This window comes from Pseudophryne corroboree, chromosome 4, assembly GCF_028390025.1.
Source record: "Pseudophryne corroboree isolate aPseCor3 chromosome 4, aPseCor3.hap2, whole genome shotgun sequence".
In the NCBI taxonomy this organism is placed as follows: Eukaryota; Metazoa; Chordata; class Amphibia; order Anura; family Myobatrachidae; genus Pseudophryne; species Pseudophryne corroboree.
The window spans coordinates 804305828-804331278 of NC_086447.1; the positions used below are offsets into that span (position 1 = coordinate 804305828).

Consider the following 25451-nt stretch of genomic DNA (forward strand, 5'->3'; position numbering starts at 1 on the left):
TAACTGGTGTGCACTGGCTCCTCCCCCTATGACCCTCCTCCAAGCCTCCGTTAGATTTTTGTGCCCGACGAGAAGGGTGCACACTAGGGGCTCTCCTGAGCTTCTTAGTGAAAGTTTTAGTTTAGGTTTGTTATTTTCAGTGAGACCTGCTGGCAACAGGCTCACTGCATCGAGGGACTAAGGGGAGAAGAAGCGAACTCACCTGCGTGCAGAGTGGATTGGGCTTCTTGGCTACTGGACATTAGCTCCAGAGGGACGATCACAGGCCCAGCCTGGATGGGTCCCGGAGCCGCGCCGCCGGCCCCCTTACAGAGCCAGAAGAGCGAAGAGGTCCGGAAAAATCGGCGGCAGAAGACGTTCCTGTCTTCAATAAGGTAGCGCACAGCACTGCAGCTGTGCGCCATTGCTCTCAGCACACTTCATACTCCGGTCACTGAGGGTGCAGGGCGCTGGGGGGGGCGCCCTGAGATGCAATAAAACATGATAAAAATACCTTACATGGCAAAAAAATACATCACATATAGCTCCTGGGCTATATGGATGCATTTAACCCCTGCCAGAATATACAGAAAAACGGGAGATAAGGCCGCCGAAAAGGGGGCGGAGCCTATCTCCTCAGCACACTGGCGCCATTTTCCCTCACAGCTCAGTTGGAGGGAAGCTCCCTGGCTCTTCCCTGCAGTCACTACACTACAGAAAGGGTTAAAAAAAGAGAGGGGGGCACTAATTAGGCGCAGTATTAAAGCATACAGCAGCTATAAGGGGAAAAACACTTATATAAGGTTATCCCTGTATATATATATATATATAGCGCTCTGGTGTGTGCTGGCATACTCTCCCTCTGTCTCCCCAAAGGGCTAGTGGGGTCCTGTCCTCTATCAGAGCATTCCCTGTGTGTGTGCTGTGTGTCGGTACGTTTGTGTCGACATGTATGAGGAGAAAAATGATGTGGAGACGGAGCAGAGTGTCTGTAACAGTGATGTCACCACCTAGGGGGTCGACACCTGAGTGGATGTACTGTTGAAAATTACGTGACAGTGTCAGCTCTGTATAAAAAAACAGTGGTTGACATGAGACAGCCGGCTACTCAGCTTGTGCCTGTCCAGACGTCTCATAGGCCGTCAGGGGCTCTAAAGCGCCCGTTACCTCAGATGGCAGATACAGACGCCGACACGGATACTGACTCCTGTGTCGACGGTGAAGAGACAACCGTGATTTCCAGTAGGGCCACACGTTACATGATTGAGACAATGGAAAATGTTTTATACATTTCTGATAATACGAGTACCACCAAAAAGGGGTATTATGTTCGGTGAGGGAAAAACTACCTGTAGTTTTCCTGAATCTGAGAAATAAAATGAGGTGTGTGATGATGCGTGGGTTTCCCCCCGATAACAATTGATAATTTCTTAAAAAGTATTGGTGTATACCCTTTCCCGCCAGAGGTTAGGGTGTGTTGGGAAACACCCCCTAGGGGGGATAAGGCGCTCACACGCTTGTAAGAACAAGGGCTCTACCCTCTCATGAGATGGCCGCCCTTAAGGATCCTGCTGATAGAAAGCAGGAGGGTATCCAAAAATGTATTCACACACATACTGGTGTTATACTGCGACCAGCAATCGCCTCAGCCTGGAGGTGCAGTGCTGGGTTGGCATGGTCGGATTCCCTGACTGGAAATATTGATATCCTAGATAAGGATAGTATATTATTGCCTATAGAGCATTTAAAAGATGCATTTCTATATATGCATGATGCACAGCGGAATATTTGCCGACTGGCATCAAGTATAAGTGCGTTGTCCAATTCTACCAGTAAAATGGTCAGGTGATGCGGATTCCAAACGGCATTTGGAAGTATTGCCTTTGAAAAGGGACATTTGGGGTCGGTCTTTTAGACCTGGTGGCCACGGCAACAACTGGGAAATCCACGTTTGTACCCCAGGTCGCCTCTCAAAATAAGACGCCGTATTATCAGGCGCAGTCCTTTGTTGGCAAGCGGACAAAAGGTTCCTCTTTTCTGCTCGTGACAGAGGGAGAGGAAAAAGGCTGAAGAGATTAGCCAGTTCCCAGGAACAGAAACCCTTTCCCGCCTCTGCCAAGCCCTCAGTATGACGCTAGGGCCTTACAAGCTCAGGCACGGTGGGGGCCCGTTCTCAATGAATTTCAGTGCGCAGTGGGCTCACTCGCAAGTAGACCCCTGGATCCTTCAGGTAATATCTCAAGGGTACATATTGGAATTCGAGACGTCTCCCCCTCGCCGTTTCCAAAAGTCGGCTTTACCGACGTCTCCCTCTGACAGGGAGGCAGTTTTGGAAGCCATTCACAAGCTGTATTCCCAGCAGGTGATAATCAAGGTACCCCTCCTGCAACAGGGAACGGGGTATTATTCCACACTATTGTGGTACCGAAGCCAGACGGCTCGGTGAGACCGATTCTAAATCTAAATCTAAAATCTTTGAACACTTACATACAGAGGTTCAAATTCAAGATTGAGTCACTCAGAGCAGTGATTGCGAACCTGGAAGAAGGGGACTACATGATGTCTCGGGACATCAAGGATGCTTACCTTCATGTCAAAATTTACCCTTCTCACCAAGGGTACCTCAGGTTATGGTACAGAACTGTCACTATCAGTTCAGACGCTGCCGTAGGGATGGTCCACGGCACCCCGGGTCTTTACCAAGGTAATGGCCGAAATGATATCCCTTCGAAGGAAGGGAATTTTAGTTATCCCTTACTTGGACGATTCCCTGATAAGGGTAAGATCCAGGGAACAGTTGGAAGTCGGTGTAGCACTATCTCAGGTAGTGTTGCGGCAGCACGATTGGATTCTCAATATTCCAAAATCGCAGCTGGTTCCGACGACTTGTCTTCTGTTTCCTAGGGATGTTCCTGGACACAGTCCAGAAAAAAAAGGTGTTTCTCCCGGAAGAGAAAGCCAGGGAGTTATCCGAGCTAGTCAGGAACCTCCTAAAACCGAACCAAGTCTCAGTGCATCAAAGCACAAGGGTTCTGGGTAAAAATGGTGGCTTCCTACGAAGCAATCCCATTCGGAAGATTCCACGCAAGAACTTTCCAGTGGAACCTACTGGACAAATGGTCCGGGTCGCATTTTCAGATGCATCAGCGGATAACCCTGTCACCAAGGACAAGGGTATCCATCCTGTGGTGGTTGCAGAGTGCTCATCTTCTAGAGGGCCGCAGATTCGGCATTCAGGACTGGGTCCTGGTGACCACGGATGCCAGCCTGCGAGGCTGGGGAGCAGTCACACAGGGAAGGAATATCCAGGGCTTAGGGTCAAGCCTGGATACATCACTTCACATAAATATCCTGAAGCTAAGGGCCATTTACAATGCTCTAAGCTTAGCAAGACCTCTGCTTCAAGGTCAGCCGGTGTTGATCCAGTCGGACAACATCATGGCAGTCACCCACGTAAACAGACAGGGTGGCACAAGAAGCAGGAGGGCAATGGCAGAAGCTGCAGGGATTCTTCGCTGGGCGGAAAATCATGTGATAGCACTGTCAACAGTATTCATTCCGGGAGTGGACAACTGGGAAGCAGACTTCCTCAGCACGACCTCCACCCGGGAGAGTGGGGACTTCACCCAGAAGTCGTCCACATGATTAAAAAACTCGACAGGTATTGCGCCAGGTCAAGAGACCCTCAGGCAATAGTTGTAGACGCTCTGGTAACACCGTGGGTGTACCAGTCAGTGTATGTGTTCCCTCCTCTGCCTCTCATACCCAAGGTACTGAGATTGATAAGATGGAGAGGAGACAGCACTATATTCGTGGCTCCGGATTGGCCAAGAAGGACTTGGTAACCGGAACTTCAAGAGATGCTCACGGAGGATCCGTGGCCTCTATCTCTAAGAAGGGACCTGCTCCAGCAAGGACCCTGTCTGTTCCAAGACTTACCGCGGCTGCGTTTGACGGCATGCCGGTTGAACACCGGATCCTGAAGGAAAAAAGGCATTCCGGATGAAGTCATCCATATCCTGTTCTAAAGCCAGGAAGGATGTAACCGCAAAAACATTATCACCGCAATTGGCGATAATATGTTGCGTAGTGCGAGGCCAGTAAGGCCCGACGGAGGAAATTCAACTGGGTCGATTCCTACATTTCCTGCAAACAGGAGTGTCTATGGGCCTGAAATTGGGGTCCATTAAGGTTCAGATTTCGGCCCTGTCAATTTTCTTCCAAAAAAGAACTAGCTTCAGTCCCTGAAGTTTAGACGTTTGTAAAAGGGGTACTGCATATACAGCCTCCTTTTGTGCCTCCAGTGGCAATTTGGGATCTCAATGTAGTTTGGGTTCCAAAAGTCACATTGGTTTGAACCACTTAAATCTGTGGAGTTAAAATATCTCACATGGAAAGTGGTCATGCTGTTGGCCCTGGCCTGGGCCAGGCGCGTGTCAGAATTGGCGGCTTTATCCTGTAAAAGCCCTTATCTGATTTTCCATTCGGACAGGGCGGAATTGAGGACTCGTCCTCAGTTTCTCCCTAAGGTGGTTCCAGCGTTTTCACCTGAACCAACCTATTGTGGTGCCTGCGGCTACTAGGGACTTGGAGGAATCCAAGTTGCTGGATGTTGTCAGGGCCCTGAAAATATTTCCAGGACGGCTGGAGTCAGGAAATCTGACTCGCTGTTTATCCTGTATGCACCCAACAAGCTGGGTGCTCCTGCTTCTAAGCAGACTATTGCTCGTTGGATTTGTAGTACAATTCAGCTTGCACATTCTGTGGCAGGCCTGCCACAGCTAAAATCTGTAAAAGCCCGTTCCACAAGGAAAGTGGGCTCATCTTGGGCGGCTGCCCGAGGGGTCTCGGCTTTACAACTTTGCCGAGCAGCTACTTGGTCAGGGGCAAACACGTTTGCTAAATTCTACAAATTTGATACCCTGGCTGAGGAGGACCTGGAGTTCTCTCATTCGGTGCTGCAGAGTCATCCGCACTCTCCCGCCCGTTTGGGAGCTTTGGTATAATCCCCATGGTCCTTTCGGAGTCCCCAGCATCCACTAGGACGTTAGAGAAAATAAGAATTTACTTACCGATAATTCTATTTCTCATAGTCCGTAGTGGATGCTGGGCGCCCATCCCAAGTGCGGATTGTCTGCAATACTTGTACATAGTTATTGTTACAAAAATCGGGTTATTATTGTTGGTAGCCATCTTTTCAGAGGCTCCTCTGTTATCATACTGTTAACTGGGTTCAGATCACAAGTTATACGGTGTGATTGGTGTGGCTGGTATGAGTCTTACCCGGGATTCAAAATCCTTCCTTATTGTGTACGCTCGTCCGGGCACAGTATCCTAACTGAGGCTTGGAGGAGGGTCATAGGGGGAGGAGCCAGTGCACACCAGTTAGTCCTAAAGCTTTCTTTTAGATGTGCCCAGTCTCCTGCGGAGCCGCTATTCCCCATGGTCCTTTCGGAGTCCACAGCATCCACTACGGACTATGAGAAATAGAATTATCGGTAAGTAAATTCTTATTTTTTTTCTTTAATTTATCTTTGCATCATGTGCTGTTTGGGGAATATTTTTTGAAGTGCCATCCTGTCTGACACTGCAGTGCCACTCCTAGATGGGCCACTTGGGTCGCTTAGCTTAACCATCCAGCGACCTTGGTGCACCTCTTTTTTTTTCTTTGCATCATGTGCTGTTTGGGGACTATTTTTTGAAGTGCCATCCTGTCTGACAGTGCAGTGCCACTCCTAGATGGGCCAGGTGTTTGTGTCGGCCACTTGGGTCACTTAGCTTAGTCATCCAGCGACCTTGGAGCAAATTTTAGGACTAAAAATAATATTGTGAGGTGTTCAGAATAGACTGGAAATGAGTGGAAATTATGGTTATTGAGGTTAATAATACTATGGGATCAAAATGACCCCCAAATTCTATGATTTAAGCTATTTTTGAGGGTTTTTTGTAAAAAAACACCCGAATCCAAAACACACCCGAATCCGACAAAAAATTTTCAGGGAGGTTTTGCCAAAACGCGTCCGAATCCAATACACGGCCGCGGAACCTAATCCAAAACCAAAACACAAAACCCGAAAAATGTCCGGTGCACATCTCAACACACACACACGAGGGGGCGTGGCTTGGACGCCATTTGGAGAAGACGTGTTATACAGGAGCTCCTGCATATTTCGGGCTAAAACCCACAATAACAACCTCTCCCTACACTTGGGCCCTCCCTGCCTGACCTTGCCCACAGCTGTGGACGTCTCCCTGGACGAGGGGAACCCGCCAGGAGGCCGCAGCAACATTTTTACGATCACGGCCTACCAGAGCTCCAGAGACCGGGGCCTCGAGTTAACCACCGTCCCGATTTTGAGCTCCGGGCCCGATTCGCGGACGGAACGGGACCCGTAGCACCGCCAGACTCCGTCCCCCTCTCCCCACACCGCTCCCCAGCCTGCCCCAGACCCCCGGCCGCCCGCAGGACGAGTCCTTTTAACCGCCGGACACGGGGGATATATTTAAAGTGCACTTTCCTCACCTGTGCACTGGCCGGCGGCCATCTTGGATTCTTAGGCTGAATCTCTGTGAGCCTCACCAGAGGAGAGCCGAGTTCCCTGCTGGGAGTCCAGACGAGAGAGGGGGAGAAGGAGACCCCGGAACCCTTGGCCCACACTCACAGACACCACCAAGGTTCACAAGGTACTCAGGGCTCTGAAGATATAAAAGGCCTGTGACTCGAAGCTGGAGGCGCCATCTTGAATACTGGCAAATAGCCAGTACTGCAGTTCTGCATCTGTCCAGCATCTTTCTTAGCAAAATACACCAGCTTCTCAGCGCCTTTACACATGAGGTAGGCGCGGTGTTTGCTCATTCCCTGATACTCAAATTTGCCGACACAAGGGAAAGCTAGACATACGTATAAAGATAATTCATCCCTGCTAAAGCCAGCCGACCGGATGCCGTGGGGTGACTCACCTCTTCCCGGGCTGTTCTGATGTGATCTCCAACGCGATGTGTGGAACTCCCCCCCGCTCCTGAAGACGTAAAACTGCCGGGGCATGCACATAGAGCCGACATAGGCCTGTCTCTCCTCCGCCTGGGTCCGATTTAAAGTATATAAGACATTGTTGTGAGGACTTTCGCATTGGGACTATGGCGCCTAAACGCCAAAAAGATCCGACTCCAACCCGCCAGGTCGCCTTCTTTAAGCAATCTCCGTCATCCCAAAGCCAGAAACATTCCGACATACCGGCCTCCTTACCGAAGCACCTCAGGGGTGGCGATGACACATCCGTGACCCCTAGGGTGAATCAAACAAAACTCTCTCAACTCGATGACGATGCACCCCTCACACTAGGGTCTATGCGGCAACTACTGGCTTCCTTTAAAGATGACATCTCGATGGAAGTCAAGACAGCGCTTCAAAGTTGCCAACAGTCGGTCGACGCCATAGGCCAACGCACAGATCATCTAGAAAATAAGTGTGAGGAGATGGTGAAGTCACATAATGAGGTGATTACCCAACTCGAAGAGCTCCAGGCCGAAGTCGCGGACTTACGGCGGAAGACGTGACCTGGAGGACAGGTCACGTCGTACTAATATAAAACTCCGAGGCATTCCAGAAACCTTCATTAACGCAGACCTCACCCAATTTGCGACGGACCTCTTCATGGCACTTCTCCCAACCAACTCTATTGAAGACTTTCTCATCGACCGCATTCATCGCCTACCGAAGGCTAGAAATGCCCCGAAAGATGCTCCGAGAGACACTCTAATGAGGATGCATTACTTCCATATCAAGCAACAAATACTGCGGGCGGCTCTGCGCCAGGACCTGCCAGCCAAGACCCTGGGAGATGTACAAGTTTACAGAGATCTTTCGGCTGCCACCCTAGCCTTGAGACGGTCGTTCTACCTGGTGACCTCGGCGCTTAGGAAAGCCGATATCCTATACCGCTGGGGGTTCCCGACGAAATTGTTGGTAAGACGTAATGGCGTTATGCACACGATAATCACGCCAGAAGCGGGTCTGAAACTATTGGATTCCTGGAGGAGAGAAGATACATCTGAAAAGACACCGGCAGCTCTCAAGCTGACGCAGGAGTAGACGATGGCAGACAATGGACATTAGAAACTGATTTCCTCCACCAGGTTGTATGTCATTGTCAAGCGTGATTCTGTTTTTCCTGCATACCTTTATGACACACTGTGCCGCTGCTATGCCCCCCTGGATGTTGTCCCGGGGGAACAAACAGTAGTTATTTTTCCCTATTCATTTACGCGGCACTAGTTTAACTTAGGATGTTTATTGTGTAATGTTTTCACTATACTCATATTGGCCATGTTTATCCTAGTCCCTCTAAACGGGACGAAGTTGCTCCTCTTGATGTTGTTTATGCTATTTGCGGAGCTCCCCGTGAGGAGGCATAGGCCCCGTAGACCCTCGCGGTCAGTTACTTATCTTTTAGGTTGAATGCTTTAGGAATGGGGGGGAGATAACTCCCCACACCTCGCCCCGACCCCATGTGTTGCCTTACTGGGCAACCCTATTTAGCACCCTCGTGGTGCCCGCTCTATGTCCCTTTCTCACTATTTCTTGTACCCTCCCTATTCTCCCCATCTCTCCAAGTTTTTACACACACTCATTCCAGCAAATCCTGTTACATAAATTTTAACTGCAACCTGATAAAAGCACGGTTCTCAGATATACCTAATGGTTAATGTACTATCATTAAATGTAAAGGGGCTGAATTCACCGAATAAACGCCGACTAGCCCTGCGTCACTTTGCAAAATGTAAGGCACATATGGTAGCCTTGCAGGAGACCCACTTTATGTTTTCGTCACCCCCCTCTATCAGAGATAATAAATTCCCCTCGGGCTATATGTCCAATGGCCCGAAAAAGAGAGCAGGAGTGGCAATATTATTTTCAAATTCTTGTGATTTCTCTTTAGAGTGCCAGATCTCAGACCAGGAAGGCAGGTACCTTTATACTAACAGGTAAATTGTAAGATAAGCCGGTCACTATAGCTACGCTATACGCTCCCAACACTAAACAAATACCTTTCCTTAGGAAATTTTTCACAGTCCTCCAAAAGCACCTCACGGGTGCTTTACTACTGTTGGGAGACTTTAACATGGTCCTTGATCCAGCGGTGGATAGATCCCAGGCCCGCCCCCCTCCCAAGGGGGATTCGCAACGCGACAGCTCCCATGCCTTTAGAAATATAATGCATGAATATGACCTTTATGACGTTTGGAGGGCTAAGAACCCGTCTTGCAGGGACTATTCGTTCTTCTCCCCAGTCCACGGCTCTTACTCTAGGATCGATCTAGTGATATCGGATAAGTGGACTCTCCAACAGGTTTCGAAGGCTTCTATCCTGCCAGTATCGTGGTCCGATCACTCTGCCCTCTCAGTCCGATGGAACCCCCGCCAAGTGAGGTCCACTCCTACCTTATGGCGCCTTAGGGACTACCTCCTTTTAAACCCAGACGCCCATCGGTCTATAGCTCAGGCCCTCTCCCTATATGTTAAAACTAAATCCCCAGCAGAAACGTCCGTATTCATACATTGGTGCGCCCTTAAGGCGGTGATTAGAGGAGCGTCAATTCAAGCGGCTGCTTATATACGCAGGACCTCCCGGGAAAAACACGTAGAACTCGAAGCCCGTCTTAAAGACCTAGATGCTCTGCTCAAGTTGAACCCCTCTAATAAGAAAATATATCGAGACTTGACCCAGGTCAGGGACGAGCTGAATAAATTAGAATTATCGGAGGTCCGTAAAACCTTTTCCGTCTGCGGCAGAAGTTCTATATGCAAGGAGATAGGGCGGGTAGAATGCTTGCACGCAAATTGCAGGGGAAAAATGCTAAGGAAAGGGTGAAATATATCATCAATTCACACAATATCAAAATAACCGACCCATCAGATATAGCTATCTCCTTTGCCTCTTATTACTCCACCCTCTATAATCTAAAAGATGATGTCTCTACCCCACAACCTACGCCAGCTAATATAGCAGCCTTTCTGGAAGATGTCAACCTCCCCTCCCTCGACCTGGATACTGTGCAGACTTTAAACCAACCATGGTCGCAGAAGGAAATTGTCACGATCCGGGTATCTGGACGCCATTTCTTACCCATCAGATGCCTCCTAAGGCTGGCTCAGCGCTCCAGGACCGGATCCCATCTGTTATCCTAATGTTCACATTCCTGCATCCTCTCCTGTCTCTCTGAGACGCTGTCACAGTAACGCCTTATTACATCTGGCATGGCGTCTCCCGCGGCCTCCGCCGCCGTCCCTGAGCTTCTGCATGCAGAGTGTCAGAGTGGCGATTACGTCAGCCGCGGCCTCCGCTGTGTCCGCGTGGTTGGATGTGCACTTGTCAGCCTGGCGTCTCCTGTCTCCAGTGGCCGGCGCCGCCATTACTGTTTTCATTACCACATGGATTACAAACCAAACTTCCCTCCAAGTGTCTGCATGGGCGCAGCCATCTTGGATTCTGTCAGCTGATCATTTCCTCCAATCTGTTGTCAGTATTGTTAATCTGCATAATTGCCTAGCCAATCCCTTCCTTGCTGCAGGTATAAATACACTGTGCCTGAGCAAGGAAGGCGTCAGTGCTTTGGTTGTCAAACCTAGTTCCTGTTTGTCTCTCTCCTGTGATTGTCTTCCAGGTTCCAGCTCCTGTCTCAAGACTTCCACCATAGAGACCCGCACCAGCATTCCACCTGCGGTGTAGCCTGACTCTCCAATCCATTGTGGATTCATCTGTTTCCAGCTACAACATTACCTGCTTCCAGCTCAGCTTCCAGCAGAGTACAGCTTCCCTTAAAGGGCCGGTGTCCTTTCTACACTTTACCACTCTCCACCGGTATTATTATTTCTCCGCTCTCAAGTTCTACATTTCAGTTCATATTTCATCGCTCCCAAGTTCATTTATTATTTAACTGGTTCCAGCCAGTATCCACTCCGTGCTAACAACAGTCTGGTTCCAGCCAGTATCCACAGCAGCTGTTTTATCTTCAGCAACCCAGCTTTTCCTGGAACACCAGCTGGCACAATCCTGGGTTATCTCCATTGCTACAGTCGGGCCTGGTAAGGACTTTCCATCTAGAAGATCATAAGAACTATCTCACACTACCAGTGCCCTGTGGCTCCTGCCATCCTGTAGTACCCAGGAACTGTATTTATTCTTTGCTGACTTTTACGTTTTCTTTTACTGCTGCTGTGTTGCGGAGTTGTCATAATAAACATCATTGACTTTTATCCAAGTTGTCGTGGTCACGCCTTCGGGCAGTTATTATTCATGTTACTTACATGTCCAGGGGTCTGATACAACCTCCCAGGTTCCGGTACATCTCAGCCCCTACAACTGAGGCTGCCTCCCGTCAGCTCAGGCCCTCAGTTGTGACAGAAATCACCCAAGCTATAGACTCGCTCCCATTAGACAAAGCCCCAGGCCCTGATGGGTTTATAAACAATTTCTACAAATGTTTCAAAGACACCCTGGTCCCTATTCTGGATGGAGTTTTTAATCACGCATCCTCAATAGGGAATTTCCCAGTTGAGATGCTTGAAGCCCGCGTAGTATTTCCTAAACCAGGGAAAAATTCCGCCATGATGCCCAACTATCGCCCTATAGCTTTATTAAATACCGATTTGAAAATCTATGCGAAGCTAGTGGCCAACAGGCTTAACCCTCTACTCCCCTCTATAATCCACGGTGACCAGGTGGGCTTCGTTCCCGGCAGACAGTCCCCCGACAACACTCGGCGAGTGATAAATGTGTTGGACGCTTTCGCTAGATCAGATTCTCCCTTACTATTGCTCTCGCTAGATGCAGAGAAGGCGTTCGACCGCCTCCATTGGGGATACTTGCAGGCGGTGCTACGAAAGTTCGGCCTCACCGGTAGAGTCCTCTCATCCATTATGGCCTTATATTCTCTCCCCTCGGCAAGGGTGTGTGTGAACGGACTGCTCTCATCTTCTTTTCTCATTACGAACGGCACTCGCCAAGGGTGCCCCCTATCCCCATTAGTTTTCGCTATGGCAATGGAGCCATTGGCTGAGAAAATTCGATCCTCGCCCTCGATTAGGGGTGTGGAATTTTCGGGGCATTCCCATAAGATATGTCTTTTCGCAGACGATGTCCTTCTGACGCTCGCTAACCCTTCCTCCTCCCTGAGAGCGCTACACACACTCTTGTCCGAATACTCAGCAGTATCTTACTATAAACTTAATTACACTAAGACAGAGGCCCTCCCCATTAATTTCACACCACCTCTCTTGTCTGAACAGAAGGCTTCCTACTCGTACTCGTGGCAGGATAGAAGCCTCAAATATCTGGGAATCCATATCACTGCGAAGCTAGATGACCTGATAACTGCTAACTTCCCCCCTCTCTTGCGCAAATCCACAACTCTAGTCTCGGACTGGATGATGCAACATGTATCATGGCTGGGGAGAATAGCCGCGCTGAAAATGACGATCCTTCCCAGACTTATGTACCTGTTCCGGGCCATCCCCCTCCTCGTGCCCAACTCCCTTCTATCCAAATTTAACGCAATATTTAATTCTTATGTGTGGAAAGGCAAGAAACCAAGATTAGCCAGGAAAACTATGACTCGGCCCAAACGAGACGGGGGCTTGGCATATCCGGATTTACACTCATATCAATTGGCTTGCCGTCTGGCACAGATAGGGGCATGGTATATCCAACCCACGTATAAATCATGGGTACAACTTGAACAAGATCTTATAGCCCCGTTACCCCTGACCGATGTATTGTTACTCCCTAAATCTGAGGGCACAGTTTTAATCAATCAATCAATCTCTCTCTGTCCAATCTACAAGGAAAGCTTGGCTAGAGATAGTGCGAAGTGGAAATGATATAACTCTCCCTACCACGACCATATCATTGACTGGAATAGCCTCCCTGATCCCTGAGTTGAGATTCGACGGCTGGATAGAACAGGGAATCCGGTTCTTACAGGATATTATGGCGCAAGGTGCCCTCCCCTCTTTTGCCCAGATCCAAGAAACTTTCCTCTTGCCACATGGGGAATTTTATAAATATTTGCAACTTAGACATTCTCGACACCCCCCCCCCCCCCCCCTTCCCCTCCTTGCCTAAATTTGTTCAAAGGTCCCTGGAGACGGGGGAAGGCAGGGGCGGTATTACCAAATGGTATAATTACATCAATAATCCCAAAAAATTACAGAATGCACCCTCCCAAATGAAATGGGAAGCCGATCTGCGATGCTCTATCTCAGAGGAAGAATGGGAAACGATATATAGATCCTGCTACACAGTTTTCTAAATGTATATCACACATAGAACTATCATATAAACTTCTTCACCGCCTGTATTTCACCCCATCCCGCCTCCATGCGATGCAACCCTCCACATCCAAAATGTGTTGGAGGAATTGTGGCATGGTCGGTACTTTAATGCATGTTTTCTGGGATTGCCCTGTTCTTACCCCCTTGTGGACTTCGGTCTTCCACCTCATAGAATCAGTACTAGGCCAACATATTTCTCCCCATCCACGACTGGCCCTCCTACATTTATATTATGGTGATTTAACGACAGGTGACCGCTACATCCTAGGCCATATCCTTATCTCAACAAAACTTTCAATTGCTCGCCTATGGCGTTCCACCGAGGCTCCCCATATCTCTGCAATAGAAATAGCCGTTCAGTCGCACTACGAATTCGAGACAGCGGGAGTGGCCTATGCCTCTACCGCAAAATCCCCACTGCTCCGCTGGTTCCTGTGGTCCACCTATTGGTTTAACCGTTCACCAAACCCCATGCCCCCTCCAGACACCTAGGTATATCCGTTGTTAGCTTAATGTATCTTCTATGAGGGTATGATTTATTCTTGCATTGCTTTTTCTACGTACAATGCTTTGTTTAATGCTCTAATATGTTATTTTGTATTATGCTGATTGTTGTGTGTACCCCCCCTACCCCCACCCCCTCTCCTTTTTCTTTTCTGTATCCCTATCCCAATTGCTTTGTTTACCCGCAAAATAATAAAAATTAATATTCAAAAAAAAAAAAAAAAACACACACACACAAAAAAAAAATATGTTAGAACTTTTTTTCCCCCCATCAAACATGTTGATTTTTATATTCTATTGTGCCAAATACCAATTGACCTGCTTTTGTAATACTCTAGGATTTAAACGTATTTATTTATATTTAAGCGTTATTGCACATCTTATTCAACCACCTGGAAGATTACAGCTGCGTTAGCGGGTCACTAAGAATGCTATTTACAAAAGACTTTTACCAGGCTACGGAAAACTAACATAAACAAACTAAGGGAAAATATGCTCTAAACCAGCAATTGTGCATTTAACCTGTTCCTCTGTATGTGAGTGTGCTGTCACTATTACAGTATGTCAGGAAAAAAGTGTGTTTCATGTAAGGCACAGTGTTCCTCTTCCCGAGGGGGTTCACTAGTGTGTACTCAATGTAGTGTCCCTTCCCGGACTGGACTCCATTAGGGGATTGATTTCTACCATCTCTACTAAGTTATCTCGGACCGAGAAAGAGACGCAATACTTAAGACAATCTATGACCGAGTTTATGAAAAGAGACTCGGTACCCAAACCAGCGTCTCCAGTCCCCTGCCAATTGTCCGCAAAAACGCACTTTGGCCCATATCTGACTCGGATGATGAGGGGTCAGAAATGGAGCAGGCTGAGGTGGACTCAGAAGTGGGGGGAGGGTACTCTGTCGCAGGGAATAGAGGCTCTCATAGAAGCTATCAGAGAAGTTCTAAATATCCCTGATAAGGTGTCAGAGGAGAGTGAGGAATCTTATTTTAATATAAAAAAGAAATCCTCAGCCACTTTTCCTGTGTCAAAGGAACTAAATACCCTGTGTGAAGAACCGTGGGTTAGTCCTGATAGGAAATTTCAAATCACTAAACTGTTATCATCCTTTCCTTTTCCTCCTGAGGATAGGAGAAAATGGGAGAATCCACCGATAGTGGACGCATCAGTATCCAGGCTTTCACGAAAAATTGTATGGCCTGTCCTGGGTGCAGCCTCCCTAAAAGACGCGGCTGATCATAAAATTGAGTCTATGCTCAAATCCTTGTATACAGCTGCTGGGGTGTCCCAGAGACCCACTATTGCATGTGGGTGGATTACAAGAGCCATTGCCAAATGGTCGAGTAACCTGATTGAAGGGTTAGACGCCTTGCCTCAGGAGGAGGTTATCTTGTTCCTACAGCATATACAGGACTCTGCAAATTTTATGATGGAAGCTATAAAAGAAATAGGCTTGCTTAATGCATGCACTACGGCTATGGCAGTGTCTGTACGCAGGGGTCTTTGGCTACGCCAGTGGACTGCGGATGCGGACTCCAGGAAAGGCGTGGAAGGTCTCCCTTTCACAGGCGAGGCCTTATTTTGAGATGAACTAGACAAATGAATCTCCAAAGCTACTGAGGGTAAGTCCACATACCCTCCTTCTGCAGCTCCCCCAGCTAGGAAGGTCTACTCAGGTCCCAATTTACAGTCCTTTCGGACTGCCAAGTTTAGGGGCAAACCCAGAGGTTATTTTACAGCCACCAGAGGCGCAAGAGGTAAACCACGCAAACCAGCAACTGCCGGTTCACAGGAACGGGGTTCAAGCTCTGCTTCCTCAATACCTTCAGCATGACGGTGGACCGCGATGCCTGGAAGACTGGCAGGTGGGAGTCTGGATAAAATTCTTAAATCACATCTGGACAAGTTCATGCCAGGATCCCTGGGTCATAGATCTTATTTCCCAGGCTTACAGACTGGAGTACCAGGAGCTCCCACCTCACAGATTCTTCAAATCAGGCTTACCAGTTTCACAAGTAGCAAGTATAGTATAACTTAACAGGACGCCATTCAAAAACTGGTACAGACTTGGGTCATTGTTCCAGTTCCACCTCATCTGCAAAACAAAGCTGTGCAAAACCGTTTGGCTGTGCATTTACTATCTAAGCGTGCATTTTATCAAAGCGTGATAAAATTGCCACATAACAGCAGCGTTCCATCAGCGTTCAATCGAAGTGAAAAAGAAGGAAAACAGAAGCACACCAATCTAACAAAATAAAGAAAACTGAAGAACTAATTACAAATGTGAGTCACTTCTCAGATCACTCACCTCCTGATTGTTCCATCTGATTTAGTAGCACGGAACTACCTTACTTGGACAATTCAAAAATCATCCATTTCACCTACAAATGCTTGTATCTGTATTATTGTAATTTTTGTTTTTTAAGCACAGCTGCATCAATGCAATTTTACCTGCAAACACTTAAAACATCTAACATAATTACCATCGCTTCTTAAACCTCTCACAATCCTTTCATTTCTTACACTCCAGATACGTTTCTGCACCCACTTTATCTACGCTTTTGACTCCTTTCATACTAAATCTACACCCATTAAGCCTACACTGCTTTTCTCACCTACATTTCTGCAATTCTTCTGCTCAGATTCCCTTACACTCTCCTCTCCTACTTCCACTTTCCCTCAACCTATTTACCTACTTAACACTATGTCAAGGCTTTCTTATACTCCCCATATCACTCTGTGTCTACCTAATAATGTATCTTTATCCTCCCCCCCCCCCCCTCTAGTCTCCTACACCACCTCCTCTCTCCCCTCCTCTGTCTCCCCTCCATCCCTCTGTTTCCTTCCCCCTCCTTTCCTGTTACCCCACTTTCATTCACCTCTGCCCCATGGTCCTGCTACCCCACAACTCAGCCCTGCTCCCTTTCTCCCTTCCCTGTCACCTCCCCACACCCCCATCCACATCACACTGACCTCCCTCCCTGCCCACCTCCTGCAGTTTCCCCTCCTAGCTCAGGCACCCGCACCATTACCACTCTCTCATCATCCCTGCCCTCAAAGTTAATCTCACCTCATCGCTACAGCAACCCTGATAATCTCATTCACATCTCTCCCACAAACTCATACCCCCTATCCTGTGCCCTCTGGAATGCCAGATCTGTTTGTAACAAACTGGTCCCCACTCATGACCTTTTCATTTCCAACTCCCTACACATACTAGCCATTACTGAAACTTGGATTACGCCCTCTGACACTACTTCTCCTGCTGCTCTCTCTGCTGGGGGCCTCACATTCACACACACACACACACACACACACACCCCGACCTGGGGGTCGCCATGGGGGTGGTGTTGGGGTCCTTTTACCTTCTAGTTACTCCTACCAACTCATACCACCAGAACCATCCCTTACATTCTCTACATTTGAGGTCCATACTATACGCCTCTTCCAACCAGTACATCTTAGAGTAGCTGTCATTTACCGCCCCCCCGGCACTGCTTCCAAATTCATCGACAACTTTGCTTCCTCACTTCCTCTCTTCTGACATTCCTTCCATTATCCTAGGCGATTTCAACATCCCTATTGACATCCCCACACAATCCCCTGCCTCTAAACGCCTTAACCTCACCTCTTCACTTGGTCTCTCCCAGTGGACCTCCTCACCCTCCCATGTGAATGGGAGCTCACTGGATTTGGTCTTCACTCACCGCTGTGATATTTCTAATTTTTCCAACTCCCCATTTCCCCACTCTGACCACCACCTGCTCTCCTTTAGCCTATCTCTCTCGACTTCCCCTTCTCTACCTCCTAAGGCCACCATCACTAAGCGTAACATTGAAGCTATTGACACCACATTCCTTTCCTCCTTGTTTGACTCACTTCTCTCTCCTATTCTCTCTCTCTCTCATGCCCTGAACAAGCCACTTCCACATACAATGCATCCCTTACTTCTGCTCTTGACTCTGTTGCTCCACCAACCACTATTCACCCTCGCAAATTAACACCTCAACCCTGGCACACCAAATGCACCAGATATCTGCAAAAATGCTCACGTACTGCTGAGCGACACTGGAGGAAATCACGCTCTAAGGCAGACTTTCTCCATTTCAAACTTATGCTCTCATCCTTCAATGCTGCCCTTTCTCTTGCTAAACAGTCATACTTCAAGAACCTCATCTCCTCCCAGTCTTCCAACCCCCGGCGCCTCTTAACCACTCTGCCCACTTCCACCTCGTCTCCCTTCCTCGCTCTCTGCTCTTGACTTTGCCACTTACTTCACATCCAAAATTGACTCCATACGTCAGGACATCACATCACACCAGACCCTCCCCATTCCTCGCACCAACTCTGACATCTTTCTCCCATGCATCTGGAGAGGAAGTCATGGCCCTCATTCGTTCCTGTCCCCTCACCACCTCCCCACTTGACCCTATCCCTCCCGCCTCCTCCGCTACCTCTCTCCTTCTGCTTGTTCCCATCTTTCCCACCTTCTCAATCTCTCCCTCTCATCAGGCACTGTCCCCTCTGCCTTCAAGCATGCACTCATCTCTCCTATTCTTAAAAAACCTACCCTTGATCCAAACACTCTCTCCAACTACCGACCCATCTCTCTCCTCCCTTTTGCCTCCAAACTCCTTGAGCGTATTGTCTACAACCGCCTTACTTACTTTCTTTCCTCACACTCACTGCTTGACGCATTCCAGTCTGACTTCCGTCCTCTCCACTCCACTGAAACTGCCCTTACAAAAGTATGCAATGACCTCCATGCTGCTAAATCTAAGGGATACTACTCTCTACTTATTCTACTTGATCTCTCTGCTGCTTTTGACACTGTGGACCATCCTCTCCTACTGCAAATCCTTCACTCCATTGGTCTGCGTGACACTGCCCTCTCTTGGCTGTCCTACCTTTCTGACTGTTCATTCTCTGTCTCCTCTCATGACTCCACCTCCCCCTCACTTCCACTAACTGTAGGGGTACCCCAAGGTTCTGTCCTTGGTCCTCTTCTCTTCTCTCTCTATACGTCCTCACTAGGTAAGCGCATTAGTTCTTTTGGTTTCCAATATCATCTCTATGCTGATGACACTCAAATCTATCTTTCCTCTCCAGACCTCTCCCCTGCTCTCCTCACTCGTATCTCCAACTGTCTCTCTGCTACCTCTTCCTGGATGTCCCAGCGCTTTCTTAAACTTAACATGTCTAAGAACGAGCTGATCATCTTCCCTCCCTCCCGCATAACCTCACCTCCTACAATCTCATTATCTATTGATGGCACTACTATCTCCTCTAGCCCCCAAGTGCGCTGTCTTGGAGTAATCCTAGACTCCTCCCTCTCCTTCAAACCACACATTCAGCAAATCTCACAAACCTGCCGTTTTCATCTAAAAAATATTTCCAGGGTCAGACCCTTTCTGACCCAGGATGCTACTAAGACTCTTATCCACTCACTGGTCATCTCCAGACTGGACTACTGTAATCTCCTCCTGACTGGCATTCCTGACAAAAACCTCTCTCCACTCCAATCTATCCTCAATGCTGTTGCCCGGCTCATCTTCCTCACCAAACGCACTGCGTCCACCTCTCCTCTCTTACAAGACCTTCACTGGCTCCCCTTCCCTTTCAGAATCCATTTCAAGTTTCTCACACTTGCTTACAAAGCCCTCACCCACTCCTCTCCCATCTACATCTCTGACCTCCGACTCTCCTGCCTACGGATTACTTCCTCCCACTCCTACCTCCAAGATTTTTCACGTGCTGCACCACTTCTCTGGAATTCCCTACCTCAGACTCTCCACCTCTCTACAAAACTTCAAACGGGCTCTCAAGACCCACTTCTTCACCAAACCCAGCCAAATCTCATCCTAAACCTCTGTTCCACGCTCTCTATGTACCCCATCTGTCTCACCCCTGTCTGTCTACCCCTCCCCTTTAGAATGTAAGCTCTCACGAGCAGTGCTCTCTTCCCTCATGTGCTTATCCTTTTCTTACTTTAATAATATTCAACTGCACCAAATCCAGCAGTCTTCTGCCACCTGATACTTATTCCAGTGTCATCTGCTGATGTAACTATGTTTATTTACCCTGTACTTGTCCTATATTGTCGTCAACTGTAAGTTGCTGTTTTCCTGCTTGATTATTTGTTTATGTACTCTGTAATTGGGCGCTGCGGTTCCCTTGTGGCGCCATATAAATAAAGGATAATAATAATAATAAAAACAAGGGGTACTATTCCAACTTGTTTGTAGTACCGAAACCGGACGGTTCGGTAAGAACCTCAAGTCGATGAACCCGTACTTAAGAGTGTTCAAATTCAAGATGGAGTCTCTGAGAGCGGTGATCTCAGGTCTAGAGGAGGGGGAATTCCTACTGTCTCTGGATATCAAGGATGCGTACCTTCACATTCCGATCTGGCCGCCTCATCAGGCTTATTTACGGTTTGCATTGCAGGACTGTCACTACCAGTTCCAGGCCCTGCCATTTGTTCTCTCCATGGCACCAAGGGTGTTCAAAGTGATGGCAGAGATGAGGTTTCCACTCCGCAAACAGGGAGTGAACATAATTCCGTACCTGGACGATCTTCTGATAAAGGCACCGTCCAGGGATCGGTTGTTGGACAGTATTGCTCTTTCAACCAGACTGCTCTACTACTACTACTACTACTGGAGCACGGTTGGATTCAGAACCTACCAAAATCTCACCTAGAACCAGGCTTCTTTTCCTGGGAATGATACTGGACACAAAGTCTCAAAGTGTTCCTTCCTTTGGAAAAGGCAGTTGTAATCCAGTTGATGGTTCGGGCTGTCCTGAAGCCAACCCGGCTCTCAGTGCATCTGTGCATTCGCCTTCTGGGGAAAATAGTGGCCTCTTACGAGACGCTTCAGTACGGAAGGTTTCATGCGAGGCCCTTCCAGCTAGATCTGTTGGACAAATGGTCCGGATCGCATCTTCACATGCACCAGAGGATCCGTCTGTCGCCAAAAGCCAGGATCTCACTCCTGTGGTGGCTACAGACTTCTCACCTAGTCGAGAATCGGAGGTTCGGGATTCAGAATTGGATTCTGCTAACCTCAGACGCAAGCTTCAGATGTTGGGGCGCAGCCACCCAGGGGGTGCAGTTTCAGGGAAGATGGTCAAGTCAGGAAGTCGTCCTTCCAATAAACATCCTGGAACTCCGGGCTTTATACAACGACCTTCTGCAGGCCTCATCTCTTCTTCAGAATCAGGCCATTCAGGTCCAGTCGGACAATGTGACTGCAGTGACATACATAAACCGACAGGGCAGAACGAAAAGCAGAGCTGCAATGTCAGAGGTGTCACAAATTCTCCTCTGGGTGGAAAAACACACTGTGGCGTTGTCAGCGGTCTTCATTCCGGGAGTAGACAACTGGGAAGCAGACTTCCTCAGCAGACACAACCTTCACCGGAGGTGTTCCTGTGGTTGACACGTCGGTGGGGATATCCACAAATTGACATGATGGCCTCTCAACTCAACAAGAAGCTCAAGCGGTGTTGTTCCAGGTCGAGGAACCCACAAGCAGTGGCAGTAGATGCTCTGACAACTCCGTGGGTCTACCAGCTGGTGTACGTGTTTCCTCCACTTCCTCTGATCCTAAGAATTCTAAAAAGAATAAAAAGGGAAAAGGTTCAAGCAATCTTTATTGCTCCGGACTGGGCACGAAGGGCCTGGTATGCGGATCTTCTCGAAATGCTGCTCGAAGATCCGTGGCCTCTACCTCTTCACGAGGATCTTCTGCAACAGTGCCCGTTCATCTATCAAGACTTACCGCGGCTACGTTTAACGGCATGGAAGTTGAACGGCTGATTCTAGCCAGGAGAGGGATTCCTGACAAGGCCATCCCGACTATGATCCAAGCCAGGAAGGGGGTAACGTCTAAACATTACCACCGTATTCGGAAGAAATATGTCTCTTGGTGTGAAAGCAGACAATATTCTGTGGTGGAATTTCATCTGGAACGTTTCCTGCTTTTTCTGCAGTCGGAAGTGGATGTGGGCCTACGTCTAAGCTCCATAAAAGTCCAGATTTTTGCCTTGTCCGTTTTCTTTCAGAAACAATTGGCTTCTCTCCCTGAGGTCCAGACGTTCTTGAAAGGTGTTCTGCACATTAAACCTCCCTTTGTGCCTCCCACGGCACCTTGGGATCTCCATTTGGTGCTGCAGTTCCTCCAGTCGGACTGGTATGAACCGTTACAGGAGGTCGACGTAAAGTACCTTACGTGGAAGACCGTCACACTGTTGTTCTTGGCTTCAGCAAGACGTGTGTCGGAGCTAGAGGCGTTGTCTCACAAGAGCCCCTACCTAATATTCCATGAGGACAGAGCTGAACTCAGAACTCGTCAGCAATTTCTGCCTAAGGTGGTGTCTGCGTTTCACATCAACCAACCTATTGTGGTTCCGGTTGTTACGGACACCTCTGCTACTTCAAAGTTTTTGGATGTTGTGAGGGCTTTGAAGGTGTATGTGAAAAGAACAGCTCGTCACAGAAAGACAGACTCGCTGTTCGTTCTCTATGATCCCAATAAAATCTGGTGTCCTGCTTCAAAGCAGTGAATTGCACGCTGGAGCAGGCTCACTATCCAGCATGCTTATTCCACGGCAGGCTTGCCGGTTCCAAAATCTGTACAGGCCCACTCTACTAGGTCGGTGGGTTCTTCTTGGGATGCTGTGTCTCGGCTTTACAGCTATGCCGAGCAGCTACTTGGTCAGGTTCGAACACGTTTGCAAAGTTTTACAAGTTCGATACTTTGGCCTCTGAGGACCTTCAGTTTGGTCAATCAGTTCTGCAGGAACCTCAGCACTCTCCCACCCAGTTTGGGAGCTTTGGTACATCCCCATGGTACTAAATAAACCCCAGTATCCTCTAGGACGTAAGAGAAAATAGGATTTTAATTTCCTACCGGTAAATCCTTTTCTCGTAGTCCGTAGAGGATACTGGGCGCCCGCCCGGTGCTTCGTTCTTCCTGCACTGTTACTTGGTTAAGTAATGTTGGTTCAGCCGTTGCTGTTCCTGTTCCAAGTTTGGTTAGCTTGGCTTTCCTCCTTGTTGTGTGTGCTGGTTCGGAATCTCGCCACTATCCTTATCTATCCTTCTCTCAAATTAAATATCCAAAGTACACTGTAAATGATCAATGCGCAGATAGTTCTGCTGCCAACATGGACTAACTGTGTGAAATATTAGAGTGTCACCACACACCAATGGACAAAGTCCCCAGTGCCTAGGCGGTAAATACACCTTAATGCCCCACATGTCTCCGTGTCACTTTCATGATCCCCCTCCGCATGTTATACAGTATCACACTTTAGCTGAAACACTCCAAATCACGCCAAGCAGGCTTCTCCTTCCCCAGCCCACTCCTTTTAGTCACTCAGCGGGCCAATAAGCTCAGTGGGACTGTGTGTTCCAGCTCTAGCATCATCATCCTAATAATTTTGTATTTATTATTTTGTATTATTTATTATTATTATTACATTTTATTTATAAGTCGCCACAAGTGGTTTGCAGCGCCGTACATACGGCATACATTAGAACAATCAGGGTACACAAAACTTAACAATACAGTAACTGAAAAACTAAAACAGAGCACAGGTACCAATTAGCGGCTCAATTCTCAGCACACAATACAGCTGAGATGTAAAGGAGTAATCAGCGTACAACTGGGGGCGGGCAGCCATTGGAAGAGAAAAGTTCTTAGAAGTAAATTCCGTGTGTGTGTGTGTCCCACCAGCAGCCGTGTCGTCCTTCTACGGTGCCAGTGTCTGGGAGGGGTCTCCATGGGCAGGTTCGTGGGATCCTAGGGTCCTTATCTTGGAGACGCGGTGGGCAGCAAGGTTATAAGTTGTGCTGACTCCTAGCAGATGGTACAAGCTGGGGGCAGCAAGATGGCAGGCAGGTCCTGGTGCTCCCTGATCTCTCTGCTATGGAGGCCGGGAGCTGAATGAAAGCAACTCCTGCAATGCAGCCAGCAGCATTATCAGCGGTGGAAAGAGTCAGACACTGACTCGGTGACTTCACCAGCCAGCAGCACGATGAAGTGTGCATTGTGCAGCCACTGCGGCGGGAAGGCCCCCAAGATGGCAGGTCCATTGGAGTAGGGCACTTAACTCGTTTTGTGTGTTGACGTATTATGTTCAACCATATTAGGCCTGTAGAATGCCCTAGTGTCTTCCCAAACCATCCAATGTAGGGGTGCAGGCATTCACAGTATTTACAAATAAATGTGTTTTCATTAGTTGCTGACCATTGAATCCAGCTGAGTGCTTTTGTAGAAGTGCTGTTTCTGTGGGAGTACCATGAATATTTAATTCCCTTTATGATATGTAAATGTTTATATTTTATTGCAGATAGAACCACTGGAACAAGCAAAATTGGATTTGGTATCTGCATACACATTAAACTCACTGTTCTGGGGTAAGTAGCGCTTTAATGTTGATGCTCAAGTCTAAAACTGAGGAGAAAACACAAGTCATTTCAGATGTCCTTTATTTTAGTGTATTTGACCACGCAAGGAGTGAATCCTAAGGAGCATCCAGTGAAAACGGAATTGGTAAGTGACTTGTTCTATTTCCATTATACCTTTCAGGTTTATCAAAGATAAAAATGTATCTTTTATAAACCTTTGCAGCTATAGCAGGGTGATAAAATGTACCTGTTAACCTACTCGCAGTGTAGGCGCCCATTTTATGGCCAGTGACTTCACTGAGGCATGTGGCACCTTGTACCTTACTCTTGTCACATTTCCAAGCTATTTGATAGGCTGAATATTGGCTTTGCCTGCAAATGGCTGCCTCTACTGTACAGCTGACAGGTGCACTTAAAATGGCTTCCGTATTGTGTATTTAAAGCACAAGTAATTGTCCATTGCAGCTCTTAAATTTTAATGTAGTGTTTTTTTGTTTGAGGAAAGACCAATCATCATAATTATCACCTCATAGTAAATATGGTCAGTCATGATTGCAATAAAGACTGCTCTGCGCTTTTTCTTAACGTACAGTACCAACTGAAGTGGTAGGAAATGCATAGAAAAGACACCAGCATCCAGCATACAAAGCAAACAAGACAACTGATGGAGACACAATTCTTCATATAAATAATGTTTGCGGATGGATATAACATTTTGAAAATAAAAATGTGTGTATGTATGTGTGTGTGTATATGTATATATATGTATATATATATATATATGTGTATGTATATATATATATATATATATATATATATATATATAAAATGTGTGTGTGTGTAATAAATAAGCTGGTGCACGGAGAGCTTGCAAAAAATGTAAACCATTGCGATTTTTTATTTTTTTATTTGTTAATTTATTATTTCTTTTTTTTTAATTAGTATGCTTACGCTGTTTTTATTTGTAGCATTTTTTTTTATTTTTTTATTAGTATGCAGTAATAGCACCTTGTACTTGTGCACTGATATTTACAAATGATTCCTAATGTGTTTATATGTAACTGTGACAGAAGCATTTATGTTTAGAAATGTGTCCAGGCTGGATTAAGGGAACATAATCCAGATGTATTCCCTTTGTATGTACAAGTGTATTTGCCCTTTATTCTGTCTTCATTGAGGTTCCTGACACTCTACTGGGACAATAATGTACATTCAACC

General features: G+C 47.5%; 1 protein-coding gene across 2 annotated transcripts in view; it reads left to right on the forward strand.

Moving 5' to 3' along the window:
- The window catches only part of C1D (C1D nuclear receptor corepressor), a 108446-nt gene that overhangs the window by 72281 nt on the left and 10714 nt on the right, over positions 1-25451 (forward strand). For both annotated transcript variants that reach the window (XM_063918407.1, XM_063918408.1), the window contains exons 3-4: positions 24176-24242; positions 24323-24378. In XM_063918407.1, coding sequence (XP_063774477.1) covers positions 24176-24242; positions 24323-24378 — 123 coding nt within the window. The remainder of the gene's footprint in view (positions 1-24175; positions 24243-24322; positions 24379-25451) is intronic.